The 26,633-nt window shown below is 39.9% G+C and overlaps 1 protein-coding gene across 4 annotated transcripts in view; it reads left to right on the top strand.

The window, feature by feature from the left end:
* LOC132822961 (polycomb group protein ASXL1-like) overlaps window positions 1-26,633 on the top strand; it is a 106,515-nt gene that overhangs the window by 11,235 nt on the left and 68,647 nt on the right. For 2 of the 4 annotated variants that reach the window (XM_060836409.1, XM_060836411.1), the window contains exon 1: window positions 3,578-3,626. The exons of 1 other annotated variant lie outside the window; for it this stretch is intronic. Coding sequence is in view for 1 of the 3 variants with exons in the window: in XM_060836413.1 (XP_060692396.1) it covers window positions 1,635-1,717; window positions 3,624-3,626 (86 nt within the window). In the remaining 2 variants the exon portion in view is untranslated. Of the gene's footprint in view, window positions 1-1,634; window positions 1,718-3,577; window positions 3,627-26,633 lie in introns of those variants that run through there. One more of the 4 variants, XM_060836413.1, reaches the window with a different exon arrangement.

Here is a 26,633-nt window from a genome sequence, read left to right on the forward strand (position 1 = left end):
AGCATTCCATTTAGGGTTGTGTTGTAATATATCTGAAACTGAATATTTTTCAATAGTAGTTTCGTAACACAGCTGGAAATAATATTCTGAAATAACATAAGATTTCTATCTTGCATGAGATGCAACCTCAATTGTTTGTTTACATCAAGAAAGGGAATTTTTTAAAAAAAAGGTAAAACCTGAGTGCACATAACTACATCAAATGGATTAGTGCTTAATTTAAACCCTTTATCGGAACCTACGTTTTTGTTATTCACCTTTTGTCTTACAGTAAGGGCTGTATGAAGACACGTTATTTAGTTTGAGTAACTGTACAGTTTGCACAGTAGGATCATGATCTGTCAAACTTTCAGGGTTTTTTTTGACAGTTTCACTGCTAGCATCCAAATGTTTTAACCAGTAATACATTGACTGTTGTGATAGAGAATTGACAATTGGATATCAATTTGCTAATGTTTGTTGTGCATTTCTTAAGTCACAGTGAACTATGCCAAGCTCCGCACATAGGGTTTAATAATGTTGATTGAAGGTAGAATGATGAACCGTGCTTATGAATTATAAGACCCTGTGTTGTTTTAAATAATTCAGATGTGAGAAATACTGCAAATGACTAAATATTTTGGAATGGAATGTGTATCTTCTCAAGTTCATTTAGCAGCCTTAGAATAGCAAGGCTCCTGACATTTTGAAAGTTAACATGCTAAAGCTGCACTCAAATACTTCCATAATTGGCAAGTTCTAATCCAAATTTTAAAACACATGCTTCTAAATTTGGGTTACTTGTATTTAAAATTGTGCAGAATTGAATCAAGTTGCATTTTTTTAACTTCAGAGTTTTGCTTAGTTTTTTGTTTGTCTTGGTGAGTTATTGTGCTGTTTTTGGTGTAGCATTGTCAAAAAGAAAAGGAAACTTCCAGATCTAAATGATAGTGATGGAGAGATCCTTGAAATCAGTTTAGGGGTAGTGCAGAAGTTGGATTAAGGGCTGTGTCAGTTGAAGATTTCATTATCTTGTGACCACAGATGTTGAGTTTGCAGATGTGAAAGTCAGGATTGTGCTAACTTGTAAGGTTTTCTCAGAAAGTTAATCTAGCACCATTTATCACGTTGGCTTGTAGTTGAAAAACAGTTATTTGGGCCAAGTATCAAAGCATTTCCTTTACTTGTTCTCCTGGAGATTGTATTGTATGTATGCTGCTTTCATGAGGGATGTACTGAAAGCATATTTCTGTGTACCCGTGGTGGTGAATTTATGTCTGATCAAAGGGCAGGTGATCAGCTGAGCCCTGTTGTCTCCATGGCAGAAACGTATTTTAAATTTAAAACATTGGCTTTATTTCTAAGTATATATTATGACGAAGATTATTTTTCAGTGCATTATGCATTTTGTCACCTATGAATTATTTTATTGTCTTCAGCTTTCAGAAAATATTAATTTACTAAAAAAGTCTTCCTATAGACTGTATCTTAAACAGTATTGTGGCCATAGTCTGCAAACTGACTGTAATTGTTTTAAAGTCCTTTAGATTAAAGAACCTACATCACGTATATTGCTGCACATGATCTTTTCTTTTCAACCTTTTTGTGCTGTCAGGTAATGGTTGACTTGGATTTCAGTACATATCTGTCCACAGGTGTTGGAAAATTACTCAGATGCTCCAATGACCCCCAAACAGATTCTGCACGTTATAGAGACTGAAGGACTCAAAGAAATGAGGTCAGTTGTGGTGAATGGCTTTGCTAGGAGAATGTCAATGGGTTTTTTTTACTATAAATTCTGAATTGGAAAGCAGAACAGAGTCCTATTTAACCCAGTCTCCCTTCTAATCTAGATTAATAGATGGAAATCATTTGAGGATTTTTTTTCCTGACGAGATGAATCCCAAAAATGTAATGTTTAAAGTTTTTTCTTTTCCTTACATGCTGTCATTGGTCAGTTGGTACCGTACATTAAATCACCTTGATGTCCCAAGTGTGTTTTGCATGCGCTTCATTCTGCTAGTAGGTAAAATAAGTGGTATTTAATGAATGTCCCAAAGTGTGTAATCAGAGAAGTAGATCCTGAGCAGTAAAAGAAAAGTTGTTTGTAATTCTGCTAAAAAGATGGATTTCTTGTTTGCTTTTGAAAGGGGTAATAGAGAAAGATAAGCAGTAACTGAGAATTTTTGAGAGCGAGGTTAAAGCTGTAGCATTGTGGGAAGGGCGTGAGTTGGAAGACAAAATGGACTGTTAAAAACATTAGAGGCAGTCACAAAGTAGATTGGAAATAACCTCTTCAGAGATTTTTGAATGATAATTTAATATTCAACACAACAGTCCTGTGGAAATCATTGACAGCAAGAATAGTGGGTATGTGAAACTTAGTATGGGGAAGGATACATGTGGTAAGTGTTTTGGATGAGTAGGAGTATGGAAAGACTTCACAAAAAGGATGTTGGAAAGGTCAAACCTCGGCCTACATCTAATGACCAATCAATAACTAATGAAAACCTATCCATGCCTTCGCTCTCATGCCAGTTTTGATTGAAGTTTGAACCCCAGTTATGGAAAGTGAGTTCAACATTCTCTAAGTAGAGTTGTTGTAGGCTACCAACTCCAATTTGAGTTGTAATGTATGTCAAAGACTTACTTATTCACTTGAAAGAAAAGCTTCAAATCATCTTTTTTTTTCTGTCACTTTTGATTTTTGTTCTGAGGACGTAGTCAAAACAAGTTAATGGTTGCTTTCTGTCCTTTTCTTCCTTATGCCTCTCAGAGAAGGCCGTTAATATTGTAATGCCACATATGTGTAGCCAGTTACAGCCTGGCTCACTTCCATTTTAGCAGGCGTTTGTACTTAATTCTTATCTTGATAGGAAAGAAAAAAGGCCAAGAAACACATACTTTGATATAACATACTTCTCAAGTGTCTAAAAATAGTTCATGTACAATTAGCTACTGATTTGTAATGACACTTGTTGATTGACAAGTAAGATCAATGGAGATTTCTTCTGCCCAAGGCCTCCAGTTTATGGTGAAGAAGTCAAATTCTGTTCATTGCATGGGATTCTGGAACTCCTTACTGGGAATTTGAGGATTACATTATACAGTTCAATGTGTGAAAATAACTGTGATTAATATGTATTAGTGATTTAAGTTTGACATTCTATAAATTTGTCCTGACAATTAACAAGGAAGAATTTTAATCTCTAAATTTAATTATGAAGTGTTTCTTATATTGTTGAGCTCAGTATCTCTACCCAATCATTTCTTAGTTGCTATCTTACTGTTAAAATAAGAACAAATGGAAAAAAAACGGATTTATGCAAGAAAAATTTAAATTGTTAATTGTTTTTAAGTAAGCAGTTTTTGAGTTTTTTTGAAAGACCAATTGAATATATTAATATTTTATTGGATATAAGTTCATGTCCCTTTGTTCTGTGGCTATTTCATCCTAGGGATATACATTATATAGCAATATCTTGATTTTCTTTTTCATATGTATGTTTTGTGATGCAGTGACTATAGGTTAATGTCCATTTTCCCTCCTATGGAATGTTTTATTCCACAGATCTATATTGTATCGCACTAATTGTTGCTTTTTTTCCTTTTCATGTCCATGTTTTGTGATGCAATGGCGATAGAAGGTAAGCACCAATTAAGCCTAAAATATGCAGGTAAACACAATTTTGTGTGAATCACTGTCAAAGTAATACAGTAAAATTTTGTTCAAAAATTGATAAGTTGTAATTATTGGCATGGATAGGAATACTTTGGCAGCACTTGATTATGATTGCCCTTATAGTAACTGCTGCTTTCTATATATGTGATTTGTGATGATTCTCCTAAGTCACTACATTGTTGGCATAATTTAAAGCATTCAATTATCATGCCAGTGTTTTATACTGACTGACACTCTCATCTCTCCTTCCCCCCCCCCCCCCCACACACATTATTCCAAAAAAAAGTTGAGGCATTTCAGTTTGCCTGGTATGTATTTTACTTGCATTCACTTTATTATTACAGGCTTGTTTACTGAGTGTAAATATTAGGCTTATTGGTTCTGGAGTGCATCTAATGTTGCATGCTTTTACCATTTGGAAAGAAAAACAGCCTCACTGAGCAGCTGGGCCCAAAGTTACTGTTGTATTTCAAAATAAACCTGAAAGCTGCAAGCCTTAGCACCTTTTAAGATTTGTAACTCAGGTTGAGGTTCGGGATGTCAGTTTGCTCGCTGAGCTGGAAGGTTCGTTTTTAGACGTTTCGTCACCAAACTAGGTAACATCAGTGAAGCACTGGTGGTATGGTTCGCTTTTTATTTATGTTTAGGATTCCTTGGGTTGGTGATGTCATTTTTTTGTTCGGGGGGGTAAATTGACTCGGATCCTATGTGTTTGTTAATAAAGTTCCAGTTGGAGTGCCATGCTTCTAGGAATTTTCACGTGTGTCTCTATTTGGCTTCTCCAAGAATGAATGTGTTGTCCCAGTCGAAGTAGTGTCCTTCTTCCTCTGTACATAGAGATACTAATGAGAGTGCGTCATGTATTTTTGTGGCTGGTTAATGTTCATGTATCCTTGGTGGTTAGTTTTCTGCCTGTTTGTCTAATGTAGTGTTTATTACAGTTCTTGCAAATTATTTTGTAAATAACATTAGTTTTGTTTGTTGTCTGGATAGGGTCTTTCAAGTTCATTAGTTGTCGTTTTAGTGTGTTGGTGGTTTTGTGGGCTACTGTGATGCTCAGAGGAATGAGTAGTCTGGCAGTTATTTCTAAGATGTCTTTGATGTAGGAGAGAGTGCAAAGGTTTCTGGGTGTGTTTTGTCTGCTTGTTTGCCTTTTTAAGTGTTTTGGTAGTATTATTTATTTGTTAACAACATTCATTGCATAAATAGTATGAATCAAATGTTTAGGACTTTGTTTGTTTTGCAAATCAAGGAAAGTGGGGCATTTTGTTAATAGAACAAAAACAAAGACAATTTACAGCCCAGGAATGGCCCTTCAGCCCTCCAAGCCTGAGCAGATCCAAATGTACTGTGAAATACATACAGGGAAGTTATTTGGGTGGAACTGAGAAATAAGAAAGGGATGATCAAATTATTGGGATTGTATTATAGACCCCCAAATAGTCAGAGGGAAATTGAGAAACAAACTTGTAAGGAGATCTCAGCTATCTGTAAGAATAATAGGGTAGTAATGGTAGGGGATTTTAACTTTCCAAACATCGACTGGGACTGCCATAGTGTTAAAGGTTTAGATGGAGAGGAATTTCTTTAAGTGTGTACAAAACAATTTTCTGATTTAGTATGTGGATGTACCTACTGGAGCAGGTGCAAAGCTTGACCTACTCTTGGGAAATAAGGCAGGTGATTGAGGTGTCAGTGGGGGAGCACTTTGGGGCCAGCGACCATAATTCTAGTCATTTTAAAATAGTGATGGAAAAGGATAGACCAGATCTAAAAGTTGAAGTACTAAATTGGAAAAAGGCCAATTTTCACGGTATTAGGCAAGAACTTTCGAAAGCTGATTGGAGGCAGATGTTCGCAGGTAAAAGGACAGCTGGAAAATGGGAAGCCTTCAGAAATGAGATAATGAGAATGCAGAGAAATTATATTCCTGTCAGGATGAAAGGAAAGGCTGGTAGGTATAGGGAATGCTGGATGACTAAAGAAATTGAGGGTTTGGTTAAGAAAAAGAAGGAAGCATATGTCAGGTATAGACAGAATAGATCGAGTGAATCCTTAGAATAGTATAAAGGCAGTAAGAGTATACTTTAAGAGGGAAATCAGGAGGGCAAAATGGGACATGAGATAGCTTTGGCAAATAGAATTAAGGAGAATCCAAAGGGTTTTTACAAAATATATTAAGGACAAAAGGGTTACTAGGGAGAGAATAGGGCCCCTCAAAGATCAGCAAGGTGGCCTTTGTGTGGAGCCACAGAAAATGGGGAGATACTAAATGAATATGTTGCATCAGTATTTACTGTGGAAAAGGATATGGAAGATATAGACTGCAGGGAAATAGATGGTGACATCTTGCAAAATGTCCATATTACAGAGGAGGAAGTGCTGGATGTCTTGAAACGGTTTAAAGGTGGATAAATCCACAGGACGTGATCAGGTGTACCCGAGAACTCTGTGGGAAGCTAGAGAAGTGATTGCTGGGCCTCTTGCTGAGATATTTGTATCATCGATAGTCACAGGTGAGGTGCAGGAAGACTGAGGTTGGCAAACGTGATGCCACTGTTTAAGAGTGGTAAAAACAAGCCGGGGAACTATAGACCGGCGAGCCTGACCTCGGTGGTGGGCAAGTTGTCGGAGGGAATCCTGAGGGACAGGACGTACATGTATTTGGAAAGGCAAGGACTGATTCGGGATAGTCAACATGGCTTTGTGCGTGGGAAATGAGTTTTTTGAAGAAGTAACAAAGAAGATTGATGAGGACAAAGCAGTAGATGTGATATATATGGACTTCAGTAAGGCGTTCGACAAGGTTCCCCATGGGAGACTGATTAGCAAGGTTAGATCTCATGGAATACAGGGAGCACTAGCCATTTGGATGAGGAACTGGCTTAATGGTAGAAGACAAAGGGTGGTGGTGGAGGGTTGTTTTTCAGTCTGGAGGCCTGTGACCAGTGGAGTGCCTCAAGGATCAGTGCTGAGCCCTCTACTTTTTGTCATTTACTTAAATGATTTGGATGCGAGCATAAGAGGTACAGTTAGTAAGTTTGCAGATGACACTAAAATTGGAGGTATAGTGGACAGCGAAGAGGGTTACCTTAGATTACAACAGGATCTGGACCAGATGGGCAATGGGCTGAGAAGTGGCAGATGGAGTTTAATTCAGATAAATGCGAGGTGCTGCATTTTGGGAAAGCAAATCTTAGCAGGACTTATACACTTAATGGTAAGTCCTAGGAAGTGTTCCTGAACAAAGAGACCTTGGAGTGCAGGTTCATAGCTCCTTGAAAGTGGAGTCGCCGGTAGATAAGATAGTGAAGAAGGCATTTGGTATGCTTTCCTTTCTTGGTCAGAGTATTGAGTACAGGAGTTGGGAGGTCATGTTGCAGCTGTACAGGACATTGGTTAGGCCACTGTTGGAATATTGCGTGCAATTCTGGTCTCCTTCCTGTCGGAAAGATGTTGTGAAATTTGAAAGGGTTCAGAAAAGATTTACAAGGATGTTGCCAGGGTTGGAGGACCTGAGCTACAGGGAGACACTGAACAGGCTGGGGCTGTTTTCCCTGGAGCGTCAGATGCTGAGGGGTGACCTTCTAGAGGTTTACAAAATTATGAGGGGCCTGGATAGGATAAATAGACAAAGTGTTTTCCCTGGGGTCGGTGAGTCCACAACTAGAGGGTGAGGGTGAGAGGGGAAAGATATAAAAGAGACCTGAGAGGCAACTTTTTCATGCAGAGGGTGGTACGCGTATGGAATGAGCTGCCAGAGGATGTGGTGGAGGCTGGTACAATTGCAACATTTAAGAGGCAATTGGATGGATATATGAATAGGAAGGGTTTGGAGGGATATGAGCCGGGTGTTGGCAGGTGGGACTAGTTTGGGTTGGGATGTCTGGTCGACATGGACGGGTTGGACCGAAGGGTCTGTTTCCATGCTGTACATCTCTATGACTCTAAATCTGTCGGTCAGTTCTTAAGCATCTGTATCCCTCTGCTCCCCACCTACTCGTGCATTTGTCCAGACTCATCTTAAATGAATCTACCGTGCCTGCCTCTACCATCTCTGCTGGCAATGTGTTCCAAACGCCCACCACCCTCTGTGTGAAGTACTTACTGCGTGTATCCCCCTTAAACTTTCCACCCCTCACCTGGGAAGTGTGACCTCGTTATTGAATCCTTCACCCTGGGAAAAAGCTTGTCTCTATCCACCCTGTCTATACCTTTCATGACTTTGTAAACCTCAATCAGGTCCCCCCCTCAATCTCCTTTTTTTTCTAATGAAAATAAACCTAACCTACTCGACCTTTGTTCATAGCTCACACCATCCATACCAGGCAACATCCTCGTAAACCTTCTCTGCACCCTATCCAAAGCGTCCACATCCTTTTGGTAACTGCATACAGTATTCTAAATGCGGCCGAAACAATGTCTTATACAATTTTAACATGATTTGCCAGCTCTTATACTCCATACCCTGTCCAATGAAGGCAAGCATACTATATGTCGCGTTGACCACTCTATCCACCTATGCAGCAACCTTCAGGGTACAATGGACCTGCATTCCCAGATCTCTCTGCCCATCAACTTTTCCCAAGGCTCTTCCGTTCATTGTCTAATTCACTCTAGAATTAGTCTTGCCTAAATGCATCACCTCTCATTTTTCTAGATTGAAAACCATCTGTCACTTTACCACCCAACTTTCCAGTCTATCTATATCCTCCGGTATTCTCTGACAGTCCCTTATGCTTTCTGCTACTCCACCAACCTTCGTATCATATGCAAACTTGCTGATCATACCAACAATGCCCTCTTCCAGATCATTTATGTATATTACAAACAACAGTGGCCTGTGGAACACCACTGGTCACCTTTCTGCATTTCAAGAAACTCCCTTCAACTACTACTCTTTTGTCTCTTGTTGCTGAACCAGTTCTTTATCCACCTAGCTAGACTTCACTTTCTCCATTAGTCTACCATGGGGAACCTTATCAAACACCTTACTAAAGTCCATGTATATGACATCAACAGCCCTTCCTTCATCTATCAACTTAGTTACTACCTAGAAGAACTCTATTGGTAAGGCACGATCTCTCCTGCACAAAATCATATTGCCTATCACTGATTAGCCCATTCTTTTCTAAATATAAATGGAGCCTATCCCTCAGTACTTTCTCCAGCAACTTTCCCACCACTGACATCAGGCTCACTGGTCGTAGTTACCCGGAATATCCCTACTACCCTTCTTGCACAGGGGGACAACATGAGCAACCCTCCAGTCCTCTGGCACCTCACATGCATTTAAGGATGCCACAAAGATATCTGTCAGGGCCCCAGCTATTTCCTCTCTCACCTCCCTCAGCAACTGGGATAGATCCCATCCGGTCCTGGGGATTTGTCTACCTTAACCTCTAGCCTACCGAACACATCTTCCCTACTTATGTCAATGTGATCCAGACTAATCGAACGTTTATCTCTAATCTCAAGATTCATCATGTTCCTCTCCTCAGTGAACACTGTTGCAAAGTAATCATTCAGAATCTCGCCCATTCTCTCAAGTTCGACACACAGCCTTCTTTCGTTATCCTTTAGTGGACCAATCCTTTTTCTAGTTACCTGCTTGATTCTTATATAAGAATAAAATGCTTTGGGATTCTCCTTAATTCTGCTCGTTAAAGCTATTTCATGACCCCTTTTAGCCCGCATCATTCCTCGTTTAAGACTTGTCCTACTCTTCCAATATTCTTCCAGGGCCCGTTCTGTTCTTGGCTGCCTAGACCTTATGTATGCTTCCCTTTTCCTCTTGGCTAGTCGTACAATTTCTCCTGTCATCCACGATTCACGAATCTTGCCCTTCCTATCCTTTGCCTTCAACGGGACATGCCTAACCTGCACTATCTTTAACCTATCTTTGAAAGCCTCCCACATCTCAAATGTGGACTTCCCTTCAAATAGCTGTGTCCAATCCACATTTCAGAGCTCCTACCTAATTTTGATGTAATTAGCCTTGGCCCAGTTTAGTACTCTTCCCTCAGGACCACTCTCTTCTTTATCTACGAGTATTCTAAAACTTACAGAATTGTGGTCACTGTTCCTAAAGAAATCCCCCACCGCAACTTCTACCACCTGGCCTGGCTTGTTTCCCCAGTACCAGGTCCAATATGGCCCCTTCCCTCCTCGGATGATTGACATACTGCTCCAGAAAACTCTACTGGACCCTTCTTACAAATTCTACCCCATCCAGACTTCTGATGTTAAATGTATCCCAGTCAATGTTGGGAAAATTAAAATCTCCCATCGCCACTACCCTATTGCCTCTACATCTTTCCATAATCTGTTTAAAAAAAATTTCACATTTTTAGGTTTATTCTTTCTGGTGCAAATACATGGAGTGTGTTTTGCAAACCACTGAACAATCAGACATTTTCTTCTACTTTAGAAGAGGATTTCCTTGACATTGAGGATGATTGCTTTTAGCCATTCTGTATGCACTTAGTCCTGAATGGAACTCAAGAAGATTTAGCTGGTGTGTACAGAGATCTTGTTTAGATGTTCTGAGACTGGTACATTTGCATTTCCAATTTAATAACTGCTGAAAAGCGCATGTGAAACTCGACTGTTCATTAGCTGGGAAGACTAACCCTGGAGCATATTAAGACTCCCTTCCTTCAAGGAGTCTCTGTGTATTTTAACTGTTTCTTACTTGGTGTCAATTTGAAATAGAAATGCTGCATAAAAATAAAGACGAGCTTTCATGTATTAGGATTTGTATTTAACATGGCAAATAAATTGAATAACAGATTTAAGGCTGGCTCGAGAACAGTTGTTGAAAATGGCAACTGACTTGAGTCATGTGTAATGTCTTCTAAGAGTTTTAATTCCTTACTTTCTTTGCTCACTAATCTGATCAGATCAGTTATTTGATTTGCTTGCTTTGTGTCTGTGTGCGCATTGAATTGAACAAGACTACTTAAAATGCTGATTTCTTCATACTGAATTGCTGAGTATGAAGTTTTTTTGATAAATCTCAACCCATAAAGGGAAGAAAATTAGTGTCTTTATTCATGATGGGCAACATAATCAGACATACTGGGGTTATGGTTTTTGTACTGTAATACAATTACAATTCTGCTTCAATAAACTCATGCTTAGAATTTAGTACTTTCTTTGATATAATACAGTCAATTAGTGAGGATGTTTTTACAATTGGTAAAAGAATAGTACTGGAGAAAATAGTGGGACTTGATGTTGACAGACTTCATTGGAACCATGGCTTGCTTCCAAGAGTTTTAGGAAGTAGCTGTTGGTTTTGATCTTCCATGGTTTCCTGTGTTAGACCAGTTAGAAGGGAGAGTATGTCACACCTTATTTCGCCAGAAGACACCAGAAATCAAAGGCTAGTTCAGCTGAAATCAGTAGTTGATAAAATGCTGAAATCAATTTTGGGGACAAGGCAACAGGGCTTTTGTAAAATCAGCAAATGTTTAGGTATGATGAGTACAGATTACAAAATACATAATAATCTTTGGCAAGTCACCTGAAGTAATGCTGCAGTTAATAGAGTCATAGAGATCCACAGCCTAGAAAAAGGCCTTTTGGTCCATCATGTCAATGCTGGTCAAAAATAACTGCCTGACTATTCTATTTCCAGTGTCCAGTATGTGGCCCATAACCTTGTTTTTCTTGGCATTGCAAGTGCACATCTACATACTAAGATGTTATAAGGGTTTCTATGTCTACCACCCTTACAGGTCGCAAGTTCCAGATTCCCATCACCCTCTGGGTGAAAAAGACTTTCCTCACATCTCCTCTGAATCTTGTGCCCCTTAAGTCTGTGATCCTAGCTTATGATTCACACCCCCCTCCCAAAAAAAAATTCAAGGGCAAATGGTTTCTTTTATCCATCCTATCCATAACCCTCATAATTTCATACATTTCAATCCTCAGTCTCCTCTGCTGTAAGGCAAGCAACCCCAGTCTGTCCATTCTCTCTTCATAACTGAAACTCCAGCTCAGCCAACATCCTGGTAAATCTTTTCTGGACCTTTTGCTACACTATCACATCCCTCCTACAATGTGGTTCCCAGAGATGAGCACAATAATAAAGAATTAGTGGATCTAGTGCATTTGTATTTTTCAGTGTGTTAATTTGGTTGGTACATGAGGTGTTACACAAATTATGACTTATTGATTTGGTATCATGGATTGACAAAGTAAGTGGCTTTTTTTCAGGTTGGTAGTCTGTGACGAGTGTGGCCCTCCAAGGGCCAGTGCTTGAGCTTCAACTACTCACAAACTGAGTGTAATTTAAATTGGTTCAATTTGCTGATGTGAATGTAAGGGAAGTAAAGATTGAGGAGGCCTGTAGACTACTAGTCATATGTTGCTTTAGACAGAAAAAGACTTCAAGATTTACAAGGGTTTTATTTAAATTTATAGTTTAGCACAAACATATTCCACCTTTCCCAGTCAAAAAGTTCATCCTTCGCTTGGGAAAGATTCACCTCTTTATTTTCTAAACACCTTGATTCAGAGATGTTATTATGTACCTCCTGGAGCAGGTGGGACTTGAACTCAAGTCTTCTTCCTCAGTGCATCCTATTACTGTGCACAAAGGCCCTCAAGAGCTCAGCTCTTTCTTAAATAAAATCAACATCAAGTAAGAATTCAGCTTTTTTTTCTTACTCCAGTGATATTTTAGCACACCTATTTTTACTAGTATCAAATCACCCATGTTACTTTTTCTTCCTTCACCACCAAACTATCTGTGTCTCTAATTAAACAAAAACTTTATTAGAACATTCCAATGGGACAATGCAACAGCAAGTGAACAGAGATAGGAAGAAGGGAGGGGACTTAATTAAAATGCAGTTGTTTGGGAGAAGATCTCAGCTGGTTTTTTATATTTTATGATTACCCTGTTCAGAGATGTTCTTGCTTATCTCTGGAACAGGTGGGACTTGATCCTGAGTCCCCTGGATGAGGTAGGGACACTGTACCACAAGAGCCCTTAGGAACTCATTGCGCTCTCCTTCCATGGCTGTCCTCTATACCAGTGGTAAGATTGCTATTGGAGGAATCCTCCATAACTATTACAGTGCCAGCTTTCCACAAAGCTACTGTTAACATGTATGCATTCACTTTGCTGTTCAAGTTCATAGTTCTGCCCTCTTGAAATCATTGTCCAGCTCATGATTCTCTCGATTCAAGTGTATCATTGATACAGCCTGGGTCTGCTGCCTGCATCATCATCACCGTTCAAATCCACTGTGCCTTTGAGCAATGTGCAGCAATATTGCATATCAAATAATCCTCAGCAGCAAGGTTTTTTTTTCAACAGTCAAGCTGCTGCAACTTCACTTTAGAAGGCTGCACTGGCTGCCAAATCCAATCTCCATTATACACCACATAATGGAGAAAGTCCACCAGCTGCCACCACAGTCAACATCTTCCTTCGTGTCTGCAATTGATTCTGTTTTTCAAACCATCTGATTACCCCCTGCAGTAACCTTGAGTTCTGCGTTGATGTCCTCATGCATGAGCACCACATCTGTGACATCGGTGATGACTGTGCCAGTATACTCAGTAAATGTATTATTGGAACCAAAACCAAAAAGGTCTCTGAGACCAAATCCTCCAATTCAGCTGCTGCATTGTTATCATCAATAAGTATTTAAATTAAGTTTTATTGTCACATGTACTCAAGTACAGGAACACAGTGAAAAGTTTACAATGTTGCCTCTCATGGCACCATCTTGGATATCAAGTACCTAGATACAAAAAGGAAAATAAAAGTTCTATTACCTTACTGATTCATTGTATGTTAGAAAATAAAGAAATACAGTTAAAAGGATAAAATTACAGTAAGATAATCCGATTACAGATCAACATTACATTGCAGTAGATCAGTGCAGGAGCTTCCACATATAGTCTGACTGGTCTTGCAAGCTGCTGACCGCCCACGCTGGTCCCCAGTCAAGCAACTGGCCGCAGCCCTCTCCGCTGTAGCTCTGAGCTGCTCTGCAGTACTCTATGTCTCCAGCCTGCTTCACTTCAGCTCTCAGCCGCTCTGCTCCATGCTTCACTGCTCCATGCCTGACCACAGTCTCCGTTTATCCAGACATTGTCCCCACTGAAATCCTCCTCATTTTGCATTCCTTTGACACTGATGTAAACTTCTACCCCACTTTGCCCTTGAGCCTGCAAATTTTGAAAGAGTTTGATGAGATAAAGAAAGATTTGATGAAAATGGTAACCATCCTGCAGACAGATTTTTCAAGTATTAAAGTATTCTTGGAGTTGTCTTCAAGTGTGGCTTGTACCCTTTCTGCCAAGTGGCAGCTTAACAAGGCCTATCACTTCCCCTCTCCGCCAAAAACACAGCTCAAGAATGTGAAGTATGGTGGGCATCATCTGCTGTCAATCAGTTCTGAAGCTGTTCTTTTGATCCTCATTTCTAAAACTGGCAGTAGAGGGGCTGGGTGAAAGTGAAGACTACAGGTGTTGACGTACCAGAGTTGAAAAATGTGCTGGAAATACACAGCAGGCCAGGCAGCATCCGAGGAGCAGGAGAATCTATGTTTCGGGCATAAGCCCTTCTTCAGGAATGAGGGGCTGTAAAAGGACAGGTTTGCAACGGTCAAGCACATATTGAGAGATATGAGGATGTTCAGTTGTTAAGAATATGTAAAGCATGTGAATAGATTTTGGTACTTGGAGGCTATGTGGATCATGTGCAAATGTAAGATTAATTTAGATTTTTCTAATTCATTTACAGGATGAGGGCGTCGCAGCATTCCTTTAGCTAATATGTTATGGTTGTATTGAATGAAGTAGGTTCATTCAATTGAATGTCTTTATTTTGTGTGTTCTTAATTATTTTGTGTACCTATTTTTGTTCTGGATTTTTCCATGAAAAGTTGATTTACTAATTTTCTATGTCTTTATTCTCATATACACAGTTGAGATCTATTTGTCTTGGGTGAACTCATTTGTACAAATGCATACCAGTTGCTGCTGTTGTGTATTCCTGACAATTGTTATTGCAGCACCTTGCATGAATTTTTTCCTCTTGTTAGTTCTGTCATGTCTATATCCATCTAAGAATACTGTTTTGCAATATCTACAGTGACTGAATGTGAGGCTTTTATAAATAAACTACAGGAAGCATAAAATCTTGAGACTTGCTTTCAAAAGCATGAGTTCATTGAAACCAACCTTTTCCACCATTCCTTATACTTTCGTATGATCCTTAATATGTCTACATCCTGTTTTCACTTCTATTAATCATCTTGGGTTATTCACAATTGAAGATACAAATGTCAGTTGGTGGAGCAAAAATTTGGGAGATCTTTATGTCTGTTATGAATTTTAACTGGTATTCTGTGCAAAAGGATTTGGAAATTTATGCCTTAACATGCTGCAATTTGATACTGAAAATTAAATTACTGGATCTTCAGTTGCATGAATTCTGAAATTTCGTAACATAGCTTACTTCTGAAATAATTTTGTTTTTATATTGCTTTGTTTTATATCAACAATATATATGTAAGCATTTCTTTCCTGAATATTTAAAATTATCTGCATCAGTCACCATGTACATTTTAACATTTTTTTTAGCCATTTAGACTTCAAACATAATTATATATTTAAATTAAGTAGACATTGAATCTCTTTATTCAAATTTTATTTGAGTGCAAAAAAGTGTGATTTGGTCTATTGTTATGCATATTTTGACATGGTATATCGATACCCAGATCTACGTTGCCATCACCTCTCTAAGCTCTTCCACTGTTACAAAATTGTTTGATTGCTTATCTGGCGTTGTAATGATGAGCAGAAATTTCTTACAACTTCAAGCAATGTTTTCAGTGTCTTCTCTAAACTTCTTTCTCTCCCTATCAAATTCATCCCTCTCACTGATGAGAAGTCTGTGATTAAATCAGTCTGTTTGCAATCTGGTGCATCCATGTTTATGCTATTGCTAAATCCGCTTTATTCTACTTTAGTAAAATTGTTTGAATTTTCCATTATCCAACCTGCTGAAATGCCCTCACTTATTCCCTTGTTAGAATGAGACTTTTCTATTCCAGCATATTACTGCTTGTGCCCCACATTGTACCCTTCATAAACCTGAGGTAATGCAAACCTTATTGGTGTTTTATCTCACATCATTAACTGTTCATCTATCGCCACTGTGTGTCTTGCTCCAAGTAAGTAACATTTTGCAAAACCTCATGGAATGGAACTGAGTTTGCATGAAATGCGGGTGTAGGGTGCTGATGGAGAAAAGATGTTGATAGTTCAGATTGAGAGAATATTCTCACATTCTGATCGCTTAATTTGAACAATCAACATCTATTCTCCACCAGCACTGTATGCCCATTACCGCTACATCTCTCCCACCCCACAAACTATGGTATAAATGCTGTCCGCTCCACATTTAGTTCAGCTTTGATGAACAGTCCTTTAGACTCCATGTTAACTTGCTCTCTTTCCATGGAGTCTGACCAATGTGATCTCCACCATTTGTTTTCAGTACAGATTCTAGCATTTGCAGCAATTTGCTCTTGAGTTTATATGTAAAAGGATAAGTCGATTCTCCCGCTTCTCGGATCCTAACAAAAGAGCATCTATATGTCTTTGATATTTGCTAGCATTACTAGTGCCAAATTCTCGTTCTAAAGCCTTGGAAATTATCATAGATCAACACTGAGCAGTACTGAACGAGGATGCAAGTTATGTGGCTGTAAGACCGTATTAGAGTTAAAGGATCTTGCAGCAAGGAATTCCCCATCTGACTCTCAAAGCCCATCTGCAAAGCAGAACTGAGTGATGGAATATTCTCCACTAGCCTGAAAGGATACAGCTCCAACAATACTTAGCTTGGCATCATTCAGAACTAAGTTGTCCATTTGATTAATAGCCTGTCCACTGCCTTAATGTTTATTCTCAGCACCACAAATGCAGAGCCACAGCTCTCTGTGTCACTCTACAAGTAGCACTACAACAATTTACTCCTTTGACAGCTCCTTCCAAGCCTGCAACCATTGCCATGCAGAAGGACAAGGGCAGCAGATGCATGAAACATCATGACCTTACATGCATGTACTCTGACTTGCAATTGTAACGGAATTGCTTCACTTTCCCTGGATCAAAATTTTGGAACATTGTTCTTAAAAGCATTGTGTATGGACTGAGGCAGTTCAAGAAAGCAGCTGACTACCTCCTTGAGGACGCTTGGTGTTGGGCAACACCCATGTTGCTTAAATGAATAGCAAAGAAAAATTGTGTGCAATGGTTATTGATTCACTCCGCTGTTATGCGTGATGATAGGCACACTGTAGAATTCAGCTTAGAAGCAAGGGAACACCATGCACCTGTGAGCCAAAGGAATTGTCACAGAAAATCAGTAACAGTTGAGACAGGGAAGAGCCAGGTGACTTAGTGTTTGCCTGACTCCCATATCTATTCACAGTCAGGAAGACTGGAATGGGGTAGAATAACTACAGTTTAGTTGCATTAAACGCAGACAAATGAACAATCAAGTAATATTTACTAAGTTTCCACTGGCAAGATTTTGCTCCCGTCTGGCGTCTTCCAGTGTTACTTTAAAGTCACAAGCTGTTGTACCTATATTAGAGGGATTTTACACACTTTTGGTTGAATATGTCAAATTTGAGGTGGTGATGGGCAATTTGCACCCTCACTTTTTGTTCCGATTTTGATAAGAGAGCAAAATTTTGAATGTTTTCCTTTTAAAGTTAGTAAAATACTTAGTTTTCAATGAACAGAGGAACCTTGATTATCTGAATTTTGGATTATCCGGACAAGATCGCATGGTCCTGATGCTTGGCTAAACTATGGTATCTGAACATTTGATTATCCAAACAAAATACTCCCTGCTCGTGACGTTCAGATAATCGAGGTTCCCCATATAAGGAAAAGATAGTCACGTTAACTAATTCTGTGTAACAAAAGTGACTGCACAAATGACCTTTTTGTGTAAATATGTAACAATGATTGAATTGCCAAAAAAAGGTTATTTGTATGATTTTGGAGCATTGAGCTAAAATAGTATGTCATTGCAAATTCTTTCTTGGTAGACAGACTACTGTTTGCTTTTCAATCGGTTCGCAACACAACAGCCAATTGTAGGTTCCGGTTTCACAATTCTGTTTCAGTAACACTCAAAAGCATGTTTTCAGTATAAAATGTTGGTACAGGACAGGAAACTTATTGCACTGAAAAATTACTGTCTTGAGATAAAATGCTTTATATGTATATATTTAGCATAATATGAACTCATCGCTGAACAGTGTTCTCACAGGAGTTCCTGTTGCTATTAGTGAAACTTGGCAAAATGCTTTGATCAAATATGCCACATAATAAGGCAAAATATTGTTTATTTCAAAGGCAAATGTTACAAATTTTGGTAACCGTGCTCAAATTGTTAACAGTAATTCTCAAGTGCTTTGCAAGTGTGTAATAATGGCAAGATTTGAATTTTTGCTTTGCAATATAAACATCTCTTGATGGACTAAATATTGGCTATGTGGAAAATATGTGAAATGCTCAATTTTGTTTTCCTTTTTAAAGTTAAAATTGTCTTCTGTGAGACATTTCAGTAAGGTTCAGTAAATGTTTTAGACAGGAGTTGCAATTTCGAATTACCTTCTTTCTGCAAATCAGTTATTACATCATATATTATGCACTCACTTTAATTTGAGTGTGGACTTGTTTATTTTAAATGCATAAATGCCTCTTTCAATAGCAGAGACTAATTTAATGTTGGGTGTAAAGGTGATTCTACCTCACTGATCTTTAATCTAAGTTTCAATAGTAAGATTGATTTTCAGCTCATTTCTATCCTCTCCGGGTGCTATTTTCTCTCCAGTTTTTTTCTTACTGTTTTGATAATTTGTTCAATGTTTGTTTCCCATGCTTGGTTGCTCTGAAGGCTAATAGACCAGGCGAGCAGTAGTGATGGGGTAATTGGCTCTCTTTTTAACCTCTGTTCAGGTGGTCACAACAAAATTTGTTTCGGTGATAGTGTTCGATAATTAATTAAGTTTATGATGGAGGACTGGAAAAATTTATGGCTGTAAGAGCTGCTCCTTTTTTTTTAATGAGGTATTTTAGGTGTTGGAGGTGATTTCCTCAAATTCCAGGAGCATCAATTCCTGTTTTACAAACTGTTGTGTTGTTTTGGAACTTTGGGGAAAAAGATCAAAACAATGGTACTTTTAAAAAGAGAAAGACAAAAGACAGTGACCACATAGGTAGAGAGGGAGAGAGAGAAAGTAACTACACATCAAACTGACACAGCAATGAATATGCACAGTTACTGTCTTTGCTATTTGAGTTTGTGTATCTCTGGATATCTGAGTGTGTCTAGGAAAAATGAACAAATAGCAAAATTCACAGCTCACCTTGGAGGAACAGTGTGGGCAAGCTCACAGCACAGGAACAGATAAGTGCATAGTTTTTTAAATTAATTTTAAAGATCCAGCATATGAATGTTTGCTCATACTTAATGCGTTAACTATTTTACATTGTAATGTATTTTGTTCCAATTTGTGGACAAATCAATTTGCAGTTGGACTCAGGAATGGAACTGAGTTGTAACCTGGGGACTGCCTGTCTTTGGATAGAACCAATTCCCACCTAATTAATCCCAGTTATTATATTTTCCCTTATTTCATTAGGTCTTTCAGCATTCCTTCAGGCCATAACAGATTCCATTATTTTAAAAAAACAGTGTGTTTATGTCTAACTTTGAATGCTTGAAGACCTAAGAGTTTGCTAGTTCAGTATCTTAATCAGAGTTACCATGCTCGCCAGTAGCTGTTGTGTTTTGCTTTGTGTTGTCTTTATCTTCCTCCCCTAACTAAGCTATCTATAGAAAATCTAACATAATGGGTGCCAGTTTTTAACCTAGTTTAACTAACGCAAACCTGGACTGACCTGATGCAAATAATTTTGCATTTTGATCTGATGTGGATCTCCCATCCACCGCCTCCAACCTCATAGTCCCACAACCCGGCACCAGCCGTTTCTATCTCCTGTCCAAAATCCACAAACCTGACTGCCCTGGCCGACCCATTGTCTCAGCCTGCTCCTGCCCCACCGAACTCATCTCCGCATACCTCGACACGGTCCTGTCCCCCTTAGTCCAAGAACTCCCCACCTACGTTCGGGACACCACCCACGCCCTCCACCTCCTCCATGATTTTCGCTTCCCCGGTACCCAACGCCTTATCTTCACCATGGACATTCAGTCCCTGTACACCTCCATTCCCCATCACGAAGGACTCAAAGCCCTCCGCTTATTCCTTTCCCGCCGTACCAACTAGTACCCTTCCACTGACACACTCCTTCGACTGACTGAACTGGTCTTCACCCCAAACAACTTCTCTTTCCAATCCTCCCATTTCCTCCAAACCAAAGGAGTTGCCATGGGCACCCGCATGGGCCCCAGCTATGCCTGCCTCTTTGTAGGATATATGGAACAGTCCATCTTCCGCAACTACACTGGCACCACCCCCCACCTTTTTCTCCACAACATCGATGACTGTATCGGCGCTGCCTCGTGCTCCCACGAGGAGGTTGAACAGTTCATCCACTTTACCAACACCTTCCACCCCGACCTCAAATTCACCTGGACCGTCTTAGACTCCTCCCTCCCCTTCCCAGATCTTTCCATTTCTATCTCGGGCGACCCAATCAACACGGACATTTACTATAAACCGACTGATTCCCACCGCTACCTAGACTACACCTCCTCCCACCCTGCCCCCTGTAAAAACGCCATCCCATATTCCCAATTTCTTCGTCTCCGTTGCATCTGCTCCCAGGAGGACCGTACAGCCCAGATGGCCGCCTCCTTCAAGGACCGCAGTTTCCCCCCAGACGTGATCGACGATGCCCTCCACCGCATCTCCTCCACTTCCTGCTCCTCCAACCGCCACCAGGACAGAACCCTACTGGTTCTCACCTACCACCCCACCAACCTCCATGTACAGCATATCATCTGCCGTCATTTCCCCATCTCCAAACGGACCCCACCACCAGGGATATATTTCCCTCCCCTCCCCTATCAGTGTTCCGAAAAGACCACTCCCTCGGTGACTCCCTCGTCAGGTCCACACCCCCCCACCAATCCAACCTCCACTCCCGGCACCTTCCCCTGCAACCGCAAGAAATGCAAAACTTGCGCCCACACCTCCTCCCTTACTTCTCTCCAAGGCCCCAAGGGATCCTTCCATATCCGCCACAAATTCACCTGCACCGACACACACATCATCTATTGCAGCCGCTGCACCCGATGTGGCCTCCTCTATATTGAGGAGACAGGCTGCCTACTTGTGGAACGTTTCAGAGAACACCTCTGGGACACCTGGACCAACCAACCCAACCACCCCGTGGCTCAACACTTCAACTCCCCCTCTCACTCCACCAAGGGCATGCAGGTCCTTGGACTCCTCCATCGCCAGACCATAACAACACGACAGCTGGAGGAAGAGCGTCTCATCTTGTGCCTAGGAACCCTCCAACCACAAGGGATGAACTCAGATTTCTCCAGTTTCCTCATTTCCCCTCCTCCTACCTTGTCTCAGTCGAATCCCTCGAACTCAGCACCGCCTTCCTAACCTGCAATCTTCTTCCTGATCTCTCCGCCTCCACCCCACTCCGACCTATCACCCTCACCTTGACTTCCTTCCACCTATTGCATCTCCAACGCCCCTCCCCCAAGACCCTCCTCCCTACCTTTTATCTTAGTTGCCGGACACACTTTCCTCATTCCTGAAGAAGGGCTTATGCCCGAAACGTCGAATCTCCTGTTCCTTGGATGCTGCCTGACCTGCTGCGCTTTTGCAGCAACACATTTTCAGCTCTGATGTGGATATACTTGTACTATAGCGCTATGATATAACTAGCTAAACTAATCTGCTTATTGTTCATTGAGCACAAATGCCCTTGCAGGATCTTGCAATCAGTATTTCTTTGCATGAGATCGCAAAAATATATCTGTCACCTGGATTATTTCTGGTGCAACTGACTATTGGTCAGACCAAAAATATATATGTTGCAACAGACGCTTGAATCCCAAAGATCCTTGAAGCAATCAACCAGACTTGACGAGCAGTTTTCCATAATATGAAGACAAGAACAATTCTTGATTCAGTTTTCTTCCTATCTTGCTCTCTCATGCTCTAATGGTACCAATGTAGAAAATATCTTGATTATAAGGTTCGAATTTTGCACAACTCTCAACTGTAATTGAAAAGCCTTCACTGCATGTCAGAATTACTCTGCATCAGAGTAGAAGTGAGAAGAATACTTGTTAATTAAATCTCAAGCTAGGAATAATGCATGTCATCAAGATGAAGCGAAAGCAAATGAAATACACTGCTGCACAGACCCAACTAAACTAGTTCCAAGCCACCAATGCCATGTACTGACCAAAAGAAGAAAACATTCCTCACCACCCTTGGAGCTGGAGATGCTATTTGTCTTTTCAAGGATGCTCCAGCTTTCAGAGACTGTTGGAAGGAGTGCTTTCAGAACATTTATAATTGGGAGTCAGTAGAATCTGATACAGCTAGCTTGAGAGATGAAATTTTGGTATGCTGTCAGCACTAGATAATATACAAAGTTATCCATCAAATGAACAAAGCAAGATGTGGGAGCTGTACAACAATCTCCTTTCTGACTTCTGAAATGCCATTATTATTTTGCTTTTCATCAAGTCACAAATCAGTACATTAAAATCATAAATGCATATCCATTCTGTCCACAGAGAGATTCTTTCACAAATCATTTGAATTACCTTCTACCCATTGGCACAGCCATATTTTTAAAGAGTTCAGTGAGGGACCAGAAACACTATCTCTTTGCTCAATAAGTCTGATAAAATCATCAAAACAAAAAGAACCCTACACAGCCTTTCCTGAGCTGCCAAAGACCTGTGGCTCCAGAGTTAGGCTGCTGAGTCAATTCCACACTAGAAATCTTGGCAGATGTTGTCATCTTCCCAAAGGACTGCTGACAGCCATTTCTTGGCCAACTGTCCTGCATTCACCATTAAAATGTGTAGCATATGGCCCAAATTCTTAACCTGTTCGTGAGCTGCATAGTAACATATCCAATTGTTGTATGGATTCCATCCCTACCTAGTGCTTTAGAGCCAAACCCCTAAAACATAGTTTTAGTGCCAAACACATTCCTGCTGTGAAGGACAAATGAGAAACTGAAGCTGAATGACGATACCTTGTATTAAGTCTGTATGTTTTAAGTAGTAAAACATTCAAATGTGATTTGCAGGAGAGTTATCAAACATTATATTCCCTAGCATGTATTAGGGCGCATGACTAAAAGCTTGTTCAATGAGGTAGGTTTTAAGAAGATTCTTAAAGGCTGAAGAGAAATATACAATTTTAGAAAGGAAAATCAAAAAATTGGGCCCTGGCAGCTGACCATAATCTGTAGTGAATACAGATCTATGCTGACAATTTGAGATTGGTTCGTAGTTTTTAAAACAAACTTCATACCTGCAGTCAATCTTCAAGTTATATTAACATTCTTCATCTGTGTCAATTGCTGATGGCAACTTTAAGTTCACCAGAATGAAAATGGCCTGATGTTTGGTCCCTGCATCTTGCTAAATAACTGTAATTGGCCAAGGTGGTCGTTAGGTACAATAATTAACTAAATGGTATAGACGAAAGGAACGCTGCTTGGCATTCCTGTTTGATCACTATACAATGTTTTGAAGTGGAAATGCATGACTGTGTGGATGCTGGATGCAGTCAGAGTTGGCCTTTGTTATGATGTCTCTATCAAAAACTTGCCAGCGTTCATTGTCTGGATTCACATTATGTATTGTACATGAGCAAGCAATGCAAGTCTTTGAGAAATGTGGCAGGAAAAGAATTGTACATCTGTGCTGAATAAGATTTTGACCCATTTGCAGCTTGATACACAGGCCAAGTGCACAGAATTGCTGTTTTAATTCAGCTTCAGCCTTGATTATAATTTGTTCTAAATCTGTTTTAAAAAAAAATGAATAAAGTGCCTGATGTTTAATCAGGTACTGTAGCTACAAGTACTCAGCATAAGAATGACTTGGAAACTCTATGTTAGTGTGAAATCTCATAAAACTCCAAATCAGTTTGTCTATCTCACCAAATGATTTTCTACAGGCAATAACTTTAAGGCACATGTTCAAATTTTCTTGACTTTTTGAAAGCTGTAATGAATTTTTCAACCATTTAAAGTAATTTGTAGTGAGCTGAGAAACATGTTTGGGCTTATGGTTACTTAGTGTATAAATAATAGAGTGCAAGATATAGTTGACAAGTAGGATGGGCCCTGCAGCTCTGAATGTTTAAACAGATGGCTGTAGCAGTAGGCTTTATAAGGAGTAAAATGGGCTTGGGGTTTGAGAAGAATAATTTGATAGAAGCTGTGGACTTATCATTGAACTGTGCTACGTGAAATTTTAACTTTTTATTTGCCCAGACACACTTCAAATATCTGTCAGAAATTGCGTAGTCTTTTATTGCAAAGTGAAACTTGATAATTGTATTATTGATTTTTGGCTTTTAATGCAACTAAACCATGCAGTTACTATCAACTAGATTTACTCCTATGTTCATTGTGATTCATTGTCTTGCCCATGGGGTTCTTGTGGTGTAGTGGTAGTGCCCTTACCTTGAACCAGAAGGCCTGGATTCAAGTCCCACTTGCTCTAGAGGTGTGTAATAAAATCTCTCAACAGATTGAATTGGATATATAATCTTGCTCATGGAATTTGTGGCTTGTGATTCCTTGTTTTAGTGCTTCTTAAAATCACCATCCAGAGGTTGACATTTTTACTGGTTTTTATCAGTGTGACATTTGTGCATTGTGACAACCTGAGTTTCATCTTTCTGAATCTGCTGACCACCCAGTTTTCTTTTATGTTCTTATCTGACAAATGTCAGCAGGCTTACATTTGGGTTTCTGTCTGTAGTAGATGAGAGCCAGTATGAGAAGCCCCTGTCAACTCCAGTTCAAAAATAACAAACAAGAAGTTTAAAGAAATTGTTGACCTTTTGCCTTTTTCAAAGTGACTGTCATTGCCTCCTTTTTTGTGTGGTTCTCCCTGATCTTTTTTTCAACTGTGATAATGAATAAGAAATAAGATTTTTTTTGTTGCTGTCTATCCCAGGATCAAACCTATCCCCAGAAAATGCCTCGCTAAAATTAGCCTCCTACAAAGTTGCAAAAATGTTGACTGGTAGGTAATGCTTCTTGCACCTGTCTTTCCTGATCTTGAAAATCCATAAGTTCTTTTAAATGGGAAATTCTCTCGTGCCCGTGCTAGTGTCCTCACTCTCATGCCTGCTCTGCAAACCTTGCCCCCATAACCTGTCTTAATCCCTTTGATCCATGACAAAGTAACAAAATCAGCTACGTTTTTGTATCAACATTAACTCAGTTATGAGTTCCATACTTTTTTGTGTAAGACGTTGGCCAGTGCAGTTCTAAAGGGTTTGTTAAAAGCATTGTTATTCAAACCCAACCTTCCATTATGCACTCACTTTACTCCTGTCTCATATTTCCTTGTCTGTTGCTCTGCGCCCATGAAATGGTAACACGATGGTGCTAGTGCCACCATTTTTTCAGTGTTCCTCATATAATGCTAAAGGTAGCAGTTGCTGAGATTATTTGATAATAGGGAGGGGGGGGCTGTAGTACCATACTACTTAGAAGTAGCCCATGATTACAGAGTTAATGTAGACAAATAACCGTAGCCCATGGATATGAAGCTAATTGTGCTCCCACTGTTGTCCTGACTCTAGACATTTTGAAGTATTGAACTTGTGTGTTTTAAACAGAAAGGAGATAAATAAAACATTCGAGTTTCTGTACTGTTCAGTACTCCCATCAAAATGAATTTAGGATTCAAGCTAAAAAAATACAGCATTACATATTAAATGCAGTTACAGTCTTAATGGACAGATTTTATGTTGAATTGGCAATTAAGATTTCTCATCAGCATAACAGAAAACTTAATGTAGCTGTTGTGGTTTTGACCTTGGAAAGCTTGGGATAGAACAAAGATTCGTATTTAGCTGTTCTAGTTGATATTTTAGGCTTCAAAAATTAACTGTTATCAGAAGAACATGAACTACAAGACAAACATGGTGCTGAATAACATAATTTCTGCAGCATTATGCAAACCAGTTTGCAGAGCAATGTAATTTTATTGGAAAGAATCTCCTTTTTCTCTTCAGTTACTTAAATGTGCGGTGCTTGTTTTGGAGTATGTTCAATGTTGGTCTGGCAAAATAATGACTGATTTGTAGAAAACCTGAGAATATGGTCTTCCCTGGAAATGCTACTGAAATGGTGTGAAAGAGGCAATTTCCACATTTTGACTTTTGACCATGGTTAGAGAAGTTGAGGACTGCAGATGCTGGAGATCAGAGTAGAGAGTGTGGTGCTGGAAAAGCACAGCAGGTCAGGCAGCATACAAGGAGCAGAAGAATCAACGTTTTGGGCATAATCCCTTCAGTAGGAATGAGGCTTGTGGGTTTGGGAGCTGAGAGATCAATGGGGGTGGGGGGGGTGGGGTTGGGGGGCAAGTAGCTGAGATTGTGATCGGTAGATAAAGGTGAGGGAGAAGGTGATGGGTCGGAGAGGAGGGTGGAGCGGATAGATGGGAAAGGTGATGGGCAGGTCGGGGGGGGGGTGCAGTGCTGAGTTGGAGGCTTGGGACTGGGATAATATGGGGGGGGGAAGGGAAAATGAGAGAACTGTTGAAATCCACATTGATCCCGTGTGGTTGCAGAGTCCCAAGGAGGAATATGAGACATTCTTCCTTCAGTCGTCAGGTGGTAAGGGCTTGATGATGGAGGAGGCACAGGACAGAGTGGGGAGTGGGAGTGTGTGTAGTTCAAGTGTACAGCCACGTGGTGGTGGGGTTGGTTTG

The sequence above is a fragment of the Hemiscyllium ocellatum genome, chromosome 15, assembly GCF_020745735.1.
Source record: "Hemiscyllium ocellatum isolate sHemOce1 chromosome 15, sHemOce1.pat.X.cur, whole genome shotgun sequence".
NCBI lineage: Eukaryota > Metazoa > Chordata > Chondrichthyes > Orectolobiformes > Hemiscylliidae > Hemiscyllium > Hemiscyllium ocellatum.